The sequence below is a fragment of the Podarcis melisellensis genome (assembly GCF_964234715.1).
Source record: "Podarcis melisellensis genome assembly, chromosome: 6".
Taxonomy (NCBI): Eukaryota; Metazoa; Chordata; class Lepidosauria; order Squamata; family Lacertidae; genus Podarcis; species Podarcis melisellensis.
This window is the reverse complement of record NC_138538.1, coordinates 5,669,013-5,687,410: the sequence shown is the minus strand read 5'-3', so window position 1 is coordinate 5,687,410 and position 18,398 is coordinate 5,669,013. Positions and strand designations below refer to the sequence as shown.

The 18,398-nt window shown below is 48.9% G+C and overlaps 1 protein-coding gene and 1 long non-coding RNA gene across 3 annotated transcripts in view; both read right to left on the bottom strand.

Annotated features, from left to right (window-relative positions):
• Positions 1-2,173: 2,173 nt before the first annotated feature.
• Positions 2,174-5,237, bottom strand: LOC309373267. The gene is made up of 2 exons (XR_014169922.1): positions 3,738-5,237; positions 2,174-3,707 (listed from the first exon to the last, which is right to left on the bottom strand). It is a non-coding gene; the product is annotated as an uncharacterized lncRNA (long non-coding RNA).
• A 1,253-nt stretch (positions 5,238-6,490) lies between these two features.
• SLC2A4RG (SLC2A4 regulator) overlaps positions 6,491-18,398 on the bottom strand; it is a 50,641-nt gene continuing 38,733 nt past the window's right edge. Inside the window, exons 5-9 of one of the 2 annotated variants that reach the window (XM_081916966.1) lie at positions 16,951-17,051; positions 16,028-16,322; positions 14,950-15,075; positions 12,446-12,570; positions 6,491-9,704 (exon numbers count right to left, since the gene is read on the bottom strand). In XM_081916966.1, coding sequence (XP_081773092.1) covers positions 9,593-9,704; positions 12,446-12,570; positions 14,950-15,075; positions 16,028-16,322; positions 16,951-17,051 — 759 coding nt within the window. In that variant the 3' untranslated portion in view covers positions 6,491-9,592. The remainder of the gene's footprint in view (positions 9,705-12,445; positions 12,571-14,949; positions 15,076-16,027; positions 16,323-16,950; positions 17,052-18,398) is intronic. The other variant, XM_081916967.1, reaches the window with a different exon arrangement.

Below are 18,398 nucleotides of genomic sequence, written 5' to 3'. Positions count from 1 at the left end.
TCTATGTGCAGGGAGCACTGTTGACCCAGAGGAGCAGCTCATCATTCCCATACTCTTAAAACAGTTCTAGTACATGTTTACGTCAGAGAAGTGCACTAATCCACTGTCAATTACCAACTCCCCGACTGTATGCACACAGCCCTTCTGTCTGCTTCCAGATGCACATCTAAACCTTTGCTGCTAGGGGGAGACAGATGTTCAGCAGAACTTCCTTCTGCAACGTGTGCCGATTGTGCAAACTAAGCAAACGTTCGCCCTGCTTGCGCTGCAGTATTTTGCTTCTGCAAAACCGCAGGAGGGGTGAAGCAAATTGAGGCAAGCCTGAGTGCTGGCAGTACGGTACACAGCGAATCTCTCCCAGTTGGCCCTTGTTGAGAGTGAGGCATGGCAAACACCAGCTTTCGCTAACTTGGCACGCAGATGTGCCGACTGGGGCAAATGGGTACTGTAATCCAAAATGGCTGGAGGGGCAGCAGGTTGGCAAAGGCTGGTTTTGACCTATGAAAAGCCTTAAAGCAGCTCAGGACTGCAATACCTTAAGGACAGACTCTCCGCATACGAACCAACCTGTGATCATGTGAAGACCTTCTGTTTATGCCTCCTCCCCAAGAAGTCCAGAGGGTGGCAACACGAGAACAGGCCTTTTCTGTGTTGGCTCCCCATTTATGGAATGCTCTCCCCAGGGAGGCTCACTAGGCACATTTGTTAAATATCTTGAGGCTCCTGGCAAAATCATTCTTCTTCTCCCAGGCCTTTGCCTAGTTAAACGATCCATGGCCTTTTTAAACTATGCATGGGGACATGTGTGTTATTGTTTGTTACTATGCTACATATTGTTATGAAGGGACGCAGGTGGCACTGTGGTCTAAACCGCTGAGCCTCTTAGGCTAGCCGATCAGAAGGTTGGCAGTTTGAATTCCCACGACGGGGTGAGCTCCCATTGCTCTGTCCCAGCTCCTGCCAACCTAGCAGTTCGAAAGCATGCCAGTGCAAGTAGATAAACAGGTACCACTGTGGCAGGAAGGTAAACGTTTCTGTGAGCTCTGGTTTCCATCAGTGTTTTGTTGCGCGAGAAGCAGTTTAGTCCTGCTGGCCACATGACCCGGAAAGCTGTCTGTGGACAAACGCCAGCTCCCTCGGCCTGAAAGCAAGATGGGCGCCGCAACCCCATAGTCACCTTTGACTGGACTTAACTGTGCAGAGATCCTTTACCTTTTAATATTGTTATATTGTAAATTGCCCTGTGGTCTTTGGATGAAAGGTGGTATAGAAGTTTAATAAATAATAGCATCTTTGTGTTAACTGAATTAGGATGTCTTGCCTATGTCCACCTGGGAATGGCCTCGGCCCAGTATACCTGAAGGAGCGTCTCCACCCCCATCATTCTTTTCAGACGCTGAGGTCCAGCACTGAGGGCCTTCTGGCAGTTCCCTCACTGTGAGAAGTCAAGTTACAGGGAACCAGGCAGAGGGCCTTCTCAGTAGTGGCACCCGCCCTGTGGAACGCCTTCCCATCAGATGTCAAAGAGATAAACAACTACCTGACATTTAGAAGACATCTGAAGGCAGCCCTGTTTAGGGAAGTTTTTAATGTGTGACATTTTAATATATTTTTAATCTTTGTTGGAAGCCGCCCAGAGTGGCTGTGGAAACCCAGCCAGATGGGCAGGGTACAAATAATAAATTATTATTAATGGGACTAAACAAAGCAGACCTGATAGCTCTCCACTATTAGGAGGGCAGCACCCCTTACAGAGTCAACCTGGAGGCTGACTCCATTCTTTTTTCATTAGATATCTACCGATCTCTCCTCAATGCTGCTGATAGGATGATGCAGAAGTTGCTGGGTCCGAGCAAACACTTTTGAAAGTGATCTACATCCAAGAGCCCCACCTTCCCATAAAAGCCACCTGTTGTCTCCCACTTCAAAAGGGTCAGTGTGGTTTAGTGGTTGGACTGCTGGAATAGGGCCTGGGGTTCAAATCCCCACTTGGCCATGGAGCTCTTGGGCCAAATGCTGCCTCTCAGCTTAACGTACCTCGCAGGTTTGGTTTTGGGATTAAACGAAGGAGGGCAGAAAACCATATACATCACCTTGAGCTCCCTGGAGGAAAAGGCAGGCTATAAATGCAATAAATAACACCAAAACCCAGAAAGACCAAGACACAAGCATATTCTTGAAAAACAACAACTTTTTTCCTCTCTGAATATCTGATAAAAGTCTCAATTTGATTGGCACGCTTCCTCTGATAGCAAAGGTCACCTGAGCACAGCACAGCACACACAAACAGACATACACGCAAACACACAGTCAGTACAAGAAACGCCACCTCCACACTTCGAACATCCTGAAAGAAAAGGTTCCTTAAGGGGGCAGGGAAAGATAAGAACTGTTTGTCGCATTCTGGGCTGTGTAAATATCCTTCCAACCGTAGCAAAACAAAAATCCTAGTTTGGTTTCTTCCTCTTCTCTTGGCTTGTTTTTTTAAAAGCTTTTCAAAATACATTTCTTGCTGTGGCAGCACTTAGGAATGTTTTAGCTTGCTATTTTTATATACACACAACAAGAAGTGTTTGTGTTTTGCTAATAGCGCCATAGCTCTCCTAGCTGAGTTGTGTGTCACAGGTGGGAGATTCTTGAGCTAGAAAAGGATTTGTTTGCCTGTGGCCCTAAAAAAAAAACAGTCGTCAAAACATGGGGAAGATACATTCAATGTCAAAAGTACACACTCTCCATAAATGCAGATGCCCCAGCTACAAAAAGGAAGTGCCAATTTAATCTCAGAGCCTTGCAACCTCCGAGGGGGGTTTGGGATACTATGGGAAAATCAGTTCCTCACCTTCTGGCCATTCTCTGAAAAGCAGAATAAAGCAATAACGCTTAACACCCACAAACGGCTTCTGAAGCCGGCTGCCTCTGATCTGAGATCATGATGAAGCTGACACACTGTCCAATCCTCATTTACAGACAGTCTAGCCCTGCCAGGGATGATTCCCAGAACCAACAGGCATGTTCCACATTCCACTGATGCAAGGCCCAGCCGGCAATTTGACCCAATTTTGTTGCACCTGCCAACAGTGAGCTGTCCCACTTTTTAATGTGTTGTTTTGCTTTGCCAGATTGATATTCAAAGCAATGTAGAGAACAGACAAGGCCATAAATATGAATCAAGTTAAAAGCATCTTTATGCTGGGGAATTTTCACATGCATTCTCTGCTGCTTGCAGTTGCTAATGGCAAAGAAACTGTTCAGGCAGGTTGTGGAATGGCCACCTTTCCTCAAATAAGCCAGAGTCCCTCACAAAAAAGAGGGTAGGGGAACATCCCAGGCACTGCAAGCTCTGTGTTGACCTCCAATTGGAAACTACCAGCCACCCTCCTTGTCTCCCCACTAAGGGCCTAATCTAACCCAACAGCTCTTGGTCAGTAAGAAGAGGGCATTTCTGGCTGGCACAGTCTTGGCCAGACCAGTCTGGCCATTAAAATGGCATTTATAGAATCATAAAAGCCCTGGATGGATGCTAGACTTAGCCTACACAAGCAGCAGCAGCAGCAGCTTGTAAAAACCGGAGTTGAATGCACCCCTTCGTAAAACAACTCCCTGGAAGTGGAAATTCAGCATATTGAGAAGGGATCTCACGTAGCTCTATGCTGTGCTAGCTTTCTACCTGCAGGGAGTTTTTAACGGATAGGATGCCAGTCAAAAACCTGCCAGTCAAAAACCTACCAAAAACCTACCAACCTACTCCCCCAAGTCCCTTTTATTCTGTTTTATCTGACCGCCCTTAAACATTGCATGTTTGAGGATTTAGTTAATGGCTATAATCCCACTCAAATGTTAAAAGGTCCAAAAGATATGCACAGGGCAGAACCTAATTCTGGGAATTCAAGTGGGGAAACAGGTATTTACTTCACCAACTGTATCTGGCATTGTCAAGATCCAACAAATATTGGCCACTTACTGCAAAAAAAAATGGGGCTTGAGATTTGTGCAAACTCTCTTGAAAGTGATCTAATACACGGCAACAAGCCCGACTTGGGAATCCGATAGTTGGTCACATCACTGCCAAGAGCTAGAGATTATTCTCCCAGCATGTTTGACTGCCTTTTCTAACTGCCGGCAGCACAGGGGGTGTATACAAAGTAGAACTAAGGAACTTGCTCCATCAGCGCACAGCAATTTCAACTAGTGCAATAGATTCCCCACCCACCCAATGCTCTCTCCTAAATATGCTCTGGGTTCCCACCACCACCAACCACCCAGAGAAAATTTAGGATCGTGTGCCGGGAGGGTGTGTAGAGGAGGGCAGTCTAGTGCAGAAGTTTAAATCTTTGCACAGATGCAACGTTAGCTGGATATCACTGCTGGGCACTGCAAATTTTACTTGAAGAAAGGGCAACCACTGATCTTTCCCACCCCTCTTTTTATTACTTGCACGAGTTTTTCTATCTCTTTTTTTAAGGCTTACGGTGATTTAGAAGCAATGGCGTTTTAGCACAGGGCTAGCTAAAATGCCACCGGATAAATATTTAAGGTAAGATTTCAAACTGTGAATATCCCAGTTGAAATGTAAACACCAACTGAGTGCACGAGGCGTCTCGGCTGCGTTTTGAAAGTGTTTTGCTTCTGCTGAAACTTCTGAGGACAAAAAGCCCTCCCTCCAGGGGTGTTGTTAAGACGGGGTGGCCCAGGAGGCCCTAGCCTTTTGCATCTGACCGGGGGACTCCTATCTTATCCCCCAATCTGAAAGTCAGCATGTCTGTGCTCCTATACATATTAACTATCACATGCAAATTTCATGCAACTGTGCCAGGGCTTGTCTACACTTGAGCTTCTCCAATGCCTAGGACACATGGTTCTGAGCCATTTCCACCACTGTCCTGCTCCTTTCCCTGGGAAAAACACAACCAACAGCAAACTGCATAAAACCCAATTGCATTTTGCTCAATTGAATACTAGAGCGCGGTTTCCGGGGGGGGGGGAGCAACCGGGGGGGGGGAGAGGAAGCGCAGATAAGCCCTCATCTCAGTTGGCTTCTTGCGGCATGAACAACTGCAAGGAAACCACTGATTTAACCCAATACCATAAGAAACTAGCCTCTTAGGCTGTCAATACTCTTTTAATATTTTCTTTTGCCGTTTGAAGTTAAAGCAGAGGCTTGCTGGTTTAAATAAGTGGGACGGGGAGGAAGAAAATGGAGTAAGGTTGCCAACTTAAAAAAAGAAATCTTCCCTTTACTTCTACTAGCAAGTATTCCCTCCAGTCTGGGAAAAGGTTCACCTACTGAGGATCAAATAAATGTTTGCAAGGGACAGAGTCGTCTACTTCTCCCCTTGGCAGCCAACAGTCTTAAAGCACATTCTGGCTTCCATCCAGTTTTGGTTTGCATTTTAAATGTCAGGAAATATGCAGGGCAGGCCAGAGAGGAAAGGTGCCCCTCTCTGAGGAAGGCGGATCTGAACCCTCAAAAGCCCCGATTCTACCGGAAAGATTCAAATACCACAGCCCACTTTGCAGCTTCTGAGACCTAGATGGCATGGCGTACACACCAGATCCTTTGTTTCACTTCCTTGCCTTTGGCAACGTTCTAGGCAGCCTTTCTCAACGTTAGGTCCCCCTACGCTACATTGCTGGACTACAACTCCCATCATTCCTACCTAGCAGGACCAGAAGGCAAGGATGGTGGGGAGTTCCAGTCCAACATCTGGAGACCCAACACTGAAAAAGGTTACTCAAGGGCAGGCTTCCTCAAACTTGGCCCTCCAGCTGTTTTGAGACTACAACTCCCATCATCCCTGACCACTGGTCCTGCTAGCTAGGGATCATTGGAGTTGTAGGCCAAAAAACATCTGGAGGGCCAAGTTTGAGGAAGCCTGCTCTAGGGCAAATGTCATTGGGACCAAAGTACCACTTGACCTCCAGCCACAAGGTGGCAGTCTATTTAACAGAGAAGGGTGGGGGCTCATCCCTGGTCAAGCCAAGTCATGTGACTAGGATTCTTTTCAGTCTTCTGCTGCTGGCGCTTATAGTGGCTTGCTACTGCAGGCAGTGGAAGTTGCTGCTGTTCCAGGTTAGAAAAATCCCTGGATACACAAAACAAGCACATGAGAAAGATTCTAACTTCACATTTACTCTGCCATGCTTTTAAAAATTCCCATGTGCATGGATATTATATATATATATTGGAGAGGTACCAGCAACACCTCCAATTTATACTCTTGGAACGGTACAGTCCAGGAACAGATGTTCCATGTGCCTCTCTTGAACATCTATGGTTGGTCTCATGTTCTAACCATGTTTACTCAGAGGTAAGTCCCATTCACTTCAGCTGGGTTCACATGCAAGTGCTTCCAAGCAAGTCTCAGACCCCTGGAGCGCAATCCTACCCACGCTTACTCAGAAGTAAGTCTACATTCAATGGAGAGCTGCCGCTCTAATATGTCTCCAAGGTGGGGGCACCCGAGATTTCATACAATAAAATAATCTGAACTTTTTAACAGATTCCAAAGCTGCTTTTATATATATTTATATATAAAATAAAGCTTCCTGAACACACACACATACACACAAACACACACACAGTTGCTTGCCATGCAGCACAATCTGACTGCTTACTCAGAAGCAAGTCCCTCAAGAGGGCGTACTGCTACATAAGCACACAAAGGACCGCAGCCTTCGTCTAGAAAAGGCCACTTTGAATAGGGGTGATGGGGAAAGGGCTGATTATCTTCCAACAGTTAACAACAATTGTGGCCGACTCGGGAGGACTTTGTCCGTTCCACTGCAGGCAAGAGACTGCACAGCAAAGCTTTTTTAAAAAATGGGGGGCGGGAAGAGAGAAAAACTACCTCTCTCACTAGCCAGTGCAGTTTTGCTTAACGTGAGAGGGAGGGAGAAAGCTGCAGGTTGGGGAGTGAGGTTCATTCCCTCTACAAAAATGGAAGCCAGACTTTTGGAAAGTTAACAGGATAACCTCCCCAACCACCTAACCTTCACCTTGTGTATTTGCAGGCCTTAAAAATGCAAACTTTGCTACCATTCGATTTCTTAAAGAACATCATACCCCCCCCCCAAAACCCTCAAATCCTTGTGCAGTTTGGTGTAGTGCAAAGAGTGGCGATCGAATGAGGCATTTCCCGGCAGTCTGGTTCCCAAAGCTGATCGTCCTCATTTTCAAAGGATAACAGGTCCAGGCACCTTGGAAATGTGCAACACATGTGCAAATGCCGCTGAAATAAGGCAGCGGCGCAAGAATGGAGACGCACTCCTGCCGCCGCTTGTCGTTTCAGCGCGGTTCCCTCTGGGTACATTTTGGCTAAAAGCAGATTTTATCTGAGGACCATGGATTCCCATTAATAGCTACCCAACTTTACAAGGCCTGTCTTTCAGACAAGTAGCTATTTTAGCTACAAGAAACATCTCAGGGGTTGAAGTGTGGCACGAAAATAATAATAATAATTAAAAAAAACAAAGGGCGAAACATTTAAAACCTTAACGGGATTGGTTTGGTTATAAAGACCTGGCTCCTAAAACAAAACAAAAAAGGGGGGGGGGAATTCTAACAGCCTAGCTAAATATTTATGGAGGTGGATGAAATTTGGGTAAGAATATCAACATGTTTTACAGGTGCGATACTTGAGAAAAAATAAAAATCAATGTTCACTTTCCCAAATTAAAAAAAAAAGGTTTGGGAAACAGCTGCAATGCGGACTTCCACTGCACATGTGACCGCTCCCCACCCAAATGAAAGGGAGACCCAAGACACTGCTTGAAGTGGGGGGCTGGAAAGGTCATGCCTTTGCACTGTGTGTCCAGTGACACAGGTGCATTGGACTAATTCCATTTAAAGCACATCATCTGGTGCATTTAAGTGCAAGCAAGCTCACCACTGCTTGGTTCGGACCCCACCCCACCCCAAGAACAGCTACAAAATGGCAATTGCTCCCCCCCAAAATAAGCCGCAGCAGTTCAGAAGGTGGAAAAACAGACAGACCAAAATGAAACCTCAATGTTCGACATTTGGCAAGTTTCCTCCGAATACGAAACGCAGAAAATCCTGATTCCAAAATTCAAATTCGAGCCAGAATTGTCGGGTGGGAGGGAGCTGCGAGTCTTGTCACTGAAATTTCAACTTTGCCACCCACATCTGGCACCCGAGTCAAAACCTGCCGCAGATCCATTTCCTGATTTCCTGACGGCACACACAAAATTCGAGAGAGTCTGGGATTGCACGTACGGAAGTTGAAGTGTTCCTTTGTGTGGTCAGAGTAACTTGTAATGCAAATTCATTCTGGCTCTTGGGGGGGGGGGGAGAGCAGGCTGCCTTTCCCTGTGCATAGCTTATTTCTTGCAAGAGACCAAGGTTTTCAAATCCCCCATGGGACCATTCTTAAGCCAGGTTGCAAAAGTTCGGACGTTTCTTATAATACAGCCTTCTTCTCCGTGCCTTGGAGGGTGGAGGTGGAAGGGAGAAGGCAGGTAGTGAATGAAGACGCGGAGATAAAACTTCTCAGGCTCCGAGGACACCCTACAGATTCACACACACACCCCAGCAACTGCATCAGAGTCCTAGATTAGACTCGCTACCTTCACAACCTATACAAAAACAGACAAAAACACCTTTCTGTTTCTGAAAATTGTGTTGCAACCAATACGTGAAAACAGCTGAAGGTGCTGGAGACTGGGGCATTTTCCTTTCTGTCGAATGCCTGATTCACCAAAGCAAAATAATGAAACAGAAAATGCACGAGGAGAAGAGGAGGACAGCCCAGGTGCAAAAGTCTCTGTTCTCCGTTAGCCATGGGATAAAAACTTGTTCTCCTTTCCGCTGGAGGGCAGGAAGAGCTACCATTGGCTCAGCCTGCCTCGAATTGGCTCTTTGGGTTCGGCAGCTGTCTCACAGGGCACTGCTGGCTGCCCCCCCTCGCCTCAGACCCTAGAGAGCAGGGGTGGGGGACCCTCTCCAAGGACTGCTGGACTCCAACTCCCATCAGCCCCGGCGAGGGATGTTGGGAGCTGCAGCTGAGCATCTTCTGGGAGGCTACAGGTTCCTCACCCCTGATCTTAAGGCTACAAAGGGGAGGAGGCAAGGATACGGGGAGAAGGAAAAGAAATAGCTTATTTCAAACAGAAACACGCCCCCCCCCAACAGAAAAAAGGCTCGATCTTCACATGTGCGGATGTGGAAAAAGCTGCCATTTGGCCAAGGAAGGTTGGTGGCAGGTATCTTTTTTTAAAAAAAGGTTAGGGGGGAAAGCACCAAAGTGTTCCTATTGTGGGGGGTCGAGAGAGCCTGCCTGGGCCGTGCACATCTTGGGAAAGGCAGAGGTTCCTTCCTTGCAAAGCTACACTGCCACTGTCTGCAGCAGACTCTCCTTTTTCCTGAGCCAAGGCACAGATGTGAGTCCCCACCTTGGGTGGGGGCCGGGGGGCGGGGAGAGGGAGGTGCTGCCAGGAAGGGGGGCGGACGGCCAGGGAGGTCAGGCTGGAAGGCACAGAAGTGCAAATCGCGCGACGAGGAGGGGGAAGAGCCCAGGCGGGCAGGTGGGCAGGAGGGCGGCCTCCCCGGAGCTGGGCCGCAGGGGGACTTGGCTCAGTCGACAAACCGCTGGCAGGCCTTCTTCCAGCGACAGGCCGTGCACCACATGTTGCGGTTCTCCATCCCGTACACCTTGCGGCACTTCTTGGCCTCGCCACGAGGCTTCCTGCAAAGAGGCAGAGAGGAAAAGGCCGTTGAGCGAGAGGGAGAGAGGAGGAGCTGCCGCCTGTGCGGACAGGTTGATACGATACGATTATTGTCATTGTCCCATACAGAACAACGAAATTGAAAAAATCGACATCAGACATTCAAAACCAACAAGCCTGCTATCCCAGCTTGCTTACCCCCCCAAAAAACTCTGATACCCCATAATTAAATACAATATACTCCGGTGCTGCGGGTAAAACCACAGAGCCTAGGACTTGCCGATCAGAAGGTTGGCGGTTTGAATCCCTGCGACGGGGTGAGCTCCCGTTGCTCAGTCCCTGCTCCTGCCAACCTAGCAGTTCGAAAGCACGTCAAAGTGCAAGTAGATAAATAGGTACCACTCCGGAAGGAAGGTAAACGGCGTTTCCATGTGTTGCTCTGGTTCACCAGAAGCGGCTTCGTCATGCTGGCCACATGACCTGGAAGCTGTATGCCGGCTCCCTCAGCCAATAGAGCGAGATGAACGCCGCAACCCCAGAGTCGGCCACGACTGGATCTAATGGTCAGGGGTCCTTTTTCCTTTACTCCCATAGAGACTACCTCACACTGCGTTTAAAACCAAAATCACGTTTGGATAGAAACTGTTTCTCAGGCGGCTAGTCCTAGTCTTTATAACCCTGTACCTTCTTCCAGAAGGCAGAAGCTGAAAGGGATCATTTCCGGGGTGCACACTATCCTGCGCTATCTCTGCAGCTTTCTTATGGCACCTGGAAGCATAGATTTGATCCAAGGTGGGAATAGTGCACCCAATTATTCTCTCTGCAGTCTTTACAACCCTGGACAGCACTGTTTTTTCCCTGACCGTGCAGCTCCCAAACCACACACACAGACCATAAGTTAGGTCGAACAGCCGCCGGTTTAGAGCACAGGAAGCAGGAGAGGTCGAGCCTTGGCAAAACACCCACTTCTCTAAGGTAGGAGATCCTAGGGCCAACCCCAGGCAACTTCAGCTTAGAGGAAGGATCAGTTAGCAAGTGATGTAGGAAGGCCACACTCCAATATATATTATTATTATTTCTACCCCACCCATCTGACTGGGTTCTGCCAGCCACTCTGGGCAGCTTTCAACAGAACATTGGGAAAAAAATAAAACTTCAAAACATTTAAAACTTCCCTAAACAGGGCTGCCTTCAGATGTCTTCTAAAAGTCAGATAGTTGTTTATTTCCTTGATATCTGGTGGGAGGGCGTCCCACAGGGCGGGTGCCACTACCGAGAAGGCCCTCTGCCTGTTTCCCTGCAATCTCACTTCTTGCAAGGAGGGAACTGCCAGAAGGCTCTCTGAGCTGGACCTGTAAAGGTAAAGGTAAAGGTACCCCTGCCCGTACGGGCCAGTCTTGACAGACTCTGGGGTTGTGCACCCATCTCACTTAAGAGGCCAGGGGCCAGCGCTGTCCGGAGACACTTCCGGGTCACATGGCCAGTGTGACATCGCTGCTCTGGCGAGCCAGAGCTGCACACGGAAACGCCGTTTACCTTCCCGCTGGTAAGCGGTCCCTATTTATCTACTTGCACCCGGAGGTGCTTTCGAACTGCTAGGTTGGCAGGCGCTGGGACCGAGCAGCGGGAGCGCACCCCGCCGCAGGGATTCGAACCGCCAACCTTTCGATCAGCAAGTACTAGGCACTGAGGCTTTAACCCACAGCGCCACCTGTGTCCCGAGTTGGAGCTAAATGGACAAATTGGCTAGCCTGTTCATTCCCAACATCTCTCCATCCAAGGGCAAGCAGAGAGACACAGATGGTGGGACATAACAGAGAAGAGAATGTGCTTCTGTTTGGCCAAGGTGAGATGTGATCCTTATAGATCTATCTATCCAAGAAGCAAAACCGAAAAGCATTCAAGGATGCATCTAGAAGGGACATCTACAGTGGAAGAGACTGGCTTTGTTCACTTTTTAAATTTTATTTTACAGGACATCTGCAAGCAAAGCATGCTCCTCTCCTGTTTTGCCTTCTGGTTTTCTCCAGAACGCAGAAAATCAGCCCTTTCCCTCACCTATGACACTCTCTAGTTTAAAAAACACATAATGGAATAGCTGAGCACTTTTTGGCAGCAGAAGATGGCAAGTGGCCTGTTTCCTCTCTCTAGGAATCGACTCCATCACTTTAACCCTTCACTGTCCAAACAGCGCTGCTTTTATTGCAGGTTTCTTTTCACACACACACACAAACTGCATCACGGGGCGCATGGTCATAAGCGCAGGATGGAGTGAGAGGGGTTGGCGTGGGTGGGTGTCCAGAAGTATTTAACCCTTTCCTCCCACCCCATAGCCCCAATGAAAACCCCACCATCACCAGCACATTTGGGGATAGGAAAAGGTGGACTACCTAAAGGAGTTTATGTGGGTCCTCCAAGCCTGGAAGGAAAGTTGCTATTTCACGGGCAGCTTAAAGCAGAACAGACCTCAGTTGGGCATGGCTCAACTTTCTCTCTCTGGAAGCACCTCAAATGGTGCTCATTCTACTCCAGAGGCACACCTGCAAGTTTCAATGTACAGTATGCAAGAAACAACTCCTTCCCCTTAAACGCATGCACACCCTAGATTTCAAAATGAGGCAGAGCCTGAACAGACTAGTGTGAAAACCAAAACCTTTTAAGAGGCTAAGGGGGAGAGATGCAAATTTCCGTTCTATTTTCAAAACAGAGACACCAAATGGTGGGTGGAGACGTAAGCAAGAGCACCAGCTGGCCAACTCACCTTGTGCCCGTGGCAGGCTTTGGCATGGAAGAGGGCACTGATGGGTGCCCCTTGGCAGCGGGCACAGGAGGGACCTGTGGGCGCTTTTCTCCTATGTCAGCAGGCCGGATAGGGGTTAGGCAGCCCTGGGGGGAGGGAAAGGAGAAAAAATATTACTTTTGTGCATCATGCCCTAAATGTGCAGCAATCGGAGCAGCAGCGATACAACTCTGGGCCCCGGGGGGGGGGGGGGGAGAGCAGCAGCAGCAGAGGAGACAGCTATTGAAGGCTGCTAGTCCTGATAGCTATGCTCTGCCTCCACAGTCAGAGACAGCAATGCTTCTGAATAAAAGTTGCTGGAAACCACCGGAGAGGAGAGGGCTTGTGTTCGAATCCTGCTTGCAGCTTTCCCACAGGCCTGTGGTCGGCCACTGTGAGAAGAGGATGCTGGATTAGATGGGCCACCGGCCTCATCCTGCAGCGTTCGTCTTATGTTCAGAAACCAACATGGGACAGCTGCATCTTCTGTTGCCAAAGACATACCCACCCACCCACGAGAGGCATCTTAGAGGTAATAATAATAATAATAATAATAATAATAATAATAATAATAATAATAATAACAATTTATTATGTATACCCCACCCATCTGGCTGGTTTTCCCCAGCCACTCTGGGCGGCTTCCAACAAAGTATTAAAATACTGTAGTCTGTTAAACATTAAAAGCTTCCCTACAGAGGGGTGCCTTCAGATATCTTCTAAAAGTCTGGTAGTTGTTATTTTGTTTGACATCAGGTGGGAGGGCGTTCCACAGGGCGGGTGCCAATACCGAGAAGGCCCTCTGCCCGGTTGCCTGTAACTTGGCTTCTCACAGTGAGGGAACCGCCAGAAGGCCTTCGGCGCTGGATCTCAGTGTCCGGGCTGAACGATGGGGGTGGAGACGCTCCTTCAGGTATACTGGACCAAGGCCATTTAGGGCTTTAAAGGTCAGCATCAACACTTTGAATTGTAAAAGAAGAGATGTAGGTCTTTCAAGACCGGTGTTATGTGGTCTCGGCGGTCGCTCCCAGTCACCAGTCTAGCTGCCGCATTCTGGATTAGTTGTAGTTTCCGGGCCCCTTCTAAGGTAGCCCCACGTAGAGCGCATTGCAGTAGTCCAAGCAGGAGATAACTAGAGCATGCACCACTCTGGCGAGACAGTCTGCGGGCAGGTAGTGTCTCATCCTGCGTACCAGATGGAGTTGGTAAACAGCTGCCCTGGACACAGAATGGACCTGGGCCTCCATGGACAGCTGTGAGTCCAAAATGACTCCCAGGCTGCGCACCTGGTCCTTCAGGGGCACAGTTACCCCATCCAAGATAGGGGGGGTCCTCCACGCCAGCCCGCCCTCTGTCCCCAAAAAACAGTACTTCTGTCTTGTCAGTATTCAACCTCAATCAATGATGGGCAGTGACTAAACCAATGGATCTCTGTAGCCAGCAGCCGCATTTATTTATTTCAAATAATTTTGGGGTTGGAAGGGCACCCAAGGGTAATCTAGCCCAACCCCCTGCCATGCAGGAATCTCAGCTAAAGCATCCAGGACAGGTAGCCGTCCCTTTATATTTATTACCTTCATATACCACCTGTTCTTCTATAATAATAATTTATTATTTATACCCCGCCCATCTGGCTGGGCCTCCCTGGGCGGCTTCCATAAAAACCAAAAATACAGTAAAATATCACACGTTAAAAACTTCCCTGAACAGGGCTGCCTTAAGATGTCTTCTGAATGTCAGGTAGTTGTTTATCGCTTTGACATCTGCTGGAAGGGCGTTCCACATGGCGGGCGCCACTACCGAGAAGGCCCTCTGCCTGGTTCCCTGTAGCTTTGCTTCTCGCAATGAGGGAACCGCCAGAAGGCCCTCGGCACTGGACCTCAGCCTCCAGGCAGAACGATGGAGGTGGAGATGCTCCTTCAGTTATACTGGACTGAGGCCGTTTAGGGCTTTAAAGGTCAGCACCAACACTTTGAATTGTGCTCGGAAACGTACTGGGAACCACTGTAGGTCTTTCGAGACCAGTGTTATATGGTCTCGGCGGCCGCTCCCAGTCACCAGTCTAGCTGCCGCATTCTGGATTAGTTGTAGTTTCTGGGTCACCTTCAAAGGTAGCCCCACGTAGAGCGCATTGCAGTAGTCCAAGCGGGAGATAACCAGAGCATGCACCACTCTGGCGAGACAGTCCGCAGGCAGATAGGGGCTCAGCCTACATACCAGATGGAGCTGGTAAACAGCTGCCCTGGACACTGATTTGAACTTCTAAGGAGTTCAAAGCGGTGTACACGGTTTCCCCCCGCCCATCACAACGACGACCCTAAGAGGTAGGTTCGGCTGAGAGGTAACAACGGCCAGCGAGAGCTTCATGGCTGAGCAGGGGATTCGAACCCTGATCTCCCAGGTCATCATAGTACAAGACTCTAACCGCTACACAACACTGGCAGAGGGGAGGGGAGGAGGCAAGCGTGGCCCTCTGGGTTACTTACCGGGGGGCTTTTAAAAAGGACAGGGGGCAGAGGTGGAAAAAAAGTTGGCTGCTGCCATGATATGCTGATTTCCATTCCAGTGGGTGGCGCTTTCAGATCGGCCAGCACGCCAGCAGGACCCGTCGCCTGCAAATCAAAGCAAAGTGGCATTTCTTGTTTTGTTTTTAGAAACCAGCAGGTCACCAATTTTGAGGGTTGGGGGGGACACAGGAAAACCTGGTTCATCCTTATTCGGTGAGCATTTCCCCCAGCGATTCATATCCCACCCCCACTAAACCAGGGGTGGGCCACGTCCGGCCTGGGTGGGCCAATTGCTGCCCTTTCCCCTCCCCAGGGGGAGCCACAACCTGAGTGCTTAATGCATTGTTGACAGCCAGTGGTGGCAGCGTAGTGGTTAGAGTACTGGCCTAGGACCCTGGGAGGCCTGGGTTTGAATCCCCACTCAGCCATGAAGCTCGCTGGGTGGCCTTGGGCCATTCGCTCACTCCCAGCCTAGCCTACCTCGCAGGGTTGTTGTTTTGAGGGTAAAACGTGGGAAGAGTATGCAGGCCGCCTTGAGCAAAGGTGAGATACAATTGCAATAAATACCGTATTTTTTGTTCTATAAGACGCACCAGACCACAAGACGCACCTAGTTTTTGGAGGAGGAAAACACGAAAAACAATATTCTGAAACTCAGAAGCCAGAACAACAAGAGGGATCGCTGCGCAGTGAAAGCAGCAATCCCTCTTGCTGTTCTGGCTTCTGGGATAGCTGTGCTTCATAAGACGCACACACATTTCCCCTTGCTTTTTAGGAGGGAAAAAGTGAGTCTTATAGAGCAAAAAAAACGGCAATCCTGCTTGCCTGAAAGCATTATAGAGAGACGTGTTTCACGTAGAAGCCTCTGACTTTTGCACAGCTGGAACATAATCTATGGTGCAACGCTAAGAGTGCTATTCATTACTCTGTCCTGCTTTGCCTCTCTGGGCAAGCGGTCCCCGGAAGGTTGCGCATGAGTTGATGCAGACCCCAAACTGAAAAAGGCTCCTCGCCCCTGCCCCAAGCTCCAGACAGCGCTCCAATGCGGAGAGCCCACCTGGTACGCATGGTCGGCTTGAATGTGGCAGACGCTCGTGGGCGCCGATTGGCTGAGAATTGCCATGTGCGTCGGCGGGCTCAGGTGGGGCGCCGCAGAAATGTCTGGACTGAACGAAGGAGGCCCCGGCGCTGGCTGCAGCTCCTCCAAGGAGGGAAATGCCGGGGGCACGGAGGAGGTGGGGGAGACGGGGGTCAGGCTGGACAGGCCGTCCGTCAAGGAGTCCATATTGACGTCCAGCTCCGTGTAGTAGAAGTCTTCCTCCCCATCGCTCTGATCCAGGTCAGCTTTCCTCCTGGCGGAAGTAAAAAATAAAATAAAAAATGGAGGGAGGCTATCAGCAGCCACTGGAATTGAAGAAAGATTATTTCCTTCTTCTTGTTGTTGTTTAGTCGTGTCAGACTCTTTGTGACCCCATGGGTTAAACCACAGAGCCTAGGGCTTGCCAATCAGAAGGTCGGCGGTTCAAATCACTGCGACAGGGTGAGCTACCGTTGCTCTGTCCCAGCTCCTGCACACCTAGCAGTGGTACCTCGGGTACGTCAAAATAGGTACCACTCTGGATAAATAGATAAATAGGTACCACTCTGGCAGGAAGGGGCACAGCGTTTCCGTGTGCTGCTCTGGTTTCGCCAGAAGTGGCTTTGTCATGCTGGCCACACGACCCGGAAGCTGTACGCCGGCTCCCTCGCCCAATAAAGCAAGATGAGCGCCGCAGCCCCAGAGTCGGTCACGACTGGACCTAATGGTCAGGGGTCCCTTTACCTTTACACACATAACATTTTCCCTCTTCATCTTCCCACTTCCAAAAATGGGTTTAAGCATACAACATGTCAACATTTCTCCCCACTGCAATCCCAACCTGCCCAGGGTGCCAGCAACTGAACGGGCCCACCAGGCCCGACCAGGGTGCCCAAACCTACCCCAGGTGGATGGTCCTGATGTGTTTCTGCATCCCAGAGGAACTGCTCAACACCTTCCCACAGTTCTTCCACAAGCACTTGAACATCACCTTGGTGGAGTTCTGTAAGAAACGGGAGAAAGGACCATTTTTAGGACCATCTTGGAGTCTCAACGCCTATCTTGGGGACCAGGAACCTGTACAGCCCTGGAAGATTTCGGCTAACAGGCTACCAAAGCAGAGACTTGTACAATCACAGATTAAAAGGCTTATTATTTTCCATTGGGGGTTGAGCTCAACAAGCCAGACAAAAAGAGATGTTCAGCCGTGGAACGGTCACCCTCGGGAGGTTATGGACTCTCCTTCCTTGAAGAAGAAGAAGAAGAAGAAGAAGAAGAAGAAGAAGAAGAAGAAGAAGAAGAAGAGTTTGGATTTGATATCCCGCCTTTCACTCCCCTTCAGGAGTCTCAAAGCGGCTAACATTCTCCTTTCCCTTCCTCCCCCACAACAAACACTCTGTGAGGTGAGTGAGGCTGAGAGACTTCAGAGAAGTGTGACTGGCCCAAAGTCACCCAGCAGCTGCATGTGCAGGAGCGGAGACTCGAACCCGGTTCCCCAGATTAGGAGTCTATCGCTCTTAACCACTACACCACACTGGCTCCCAGGTCTTTCAGCCGACGTTGGGTGACCACCTGTCAGGAACTCTTTAGCTGAGATTCCTGCACTGCAGTGGGTTGGACCGGGTGACCTTTGGGTTCCTCCCTTTGCCCCCCAATTTTTTTTTATTCATTTTATAACACAAACAAACAACACAGAAAAACAAACAATACAAACAAATTCTTATCTTATCCTTATTTTTTCTAAACATTGTTCGTTGGGCTTCCCCAAGTCCCTACTATCAGATTTTCATTTTACCTCATCTTTAGCAGTTTACATATATCACTTTAACCATAAAAATCTTCACATTTTATCACTTGCAAATAATACTGTTTTAAAATACACTATCTTCTACTTCTAACCCTACAGCCTATATTCACTTCCGAAGCTATTCTAAGATTTAAATATTAACATATTTTTTTCAAATATTCCTTAACCTTCTTCCGATCTTCTTCCACCATCTCTTCTCTCTGGTCCTGGAGTCTCCCAGTCAGTTCGGCAAGTTCCATATACAGTGGTACCTCGGGTTAAGAACTTAAACCTGAAACTGTTCTTAACCTGAAGCACTACTTTAGCTAATAGGGCCTCCCGCTGCCGCTGTGCCGCCACCGCGCAATTTCTGTTCTCATCCTGAAACAGAGTTCTTAATCCAGGGTACTATTTCTGGGTTAGCGGAGTCTGCAACCTGAAGCGTATGTAACCCGAGGTACCACTGTAATGTATTTTTCGCTCCATAAAACACACTTTTTCCCTCCTAAAAAAGTAATGGGAAATGTGTGTACGTCTTATGGAGCGAATGCAGGCGGGAGGCTC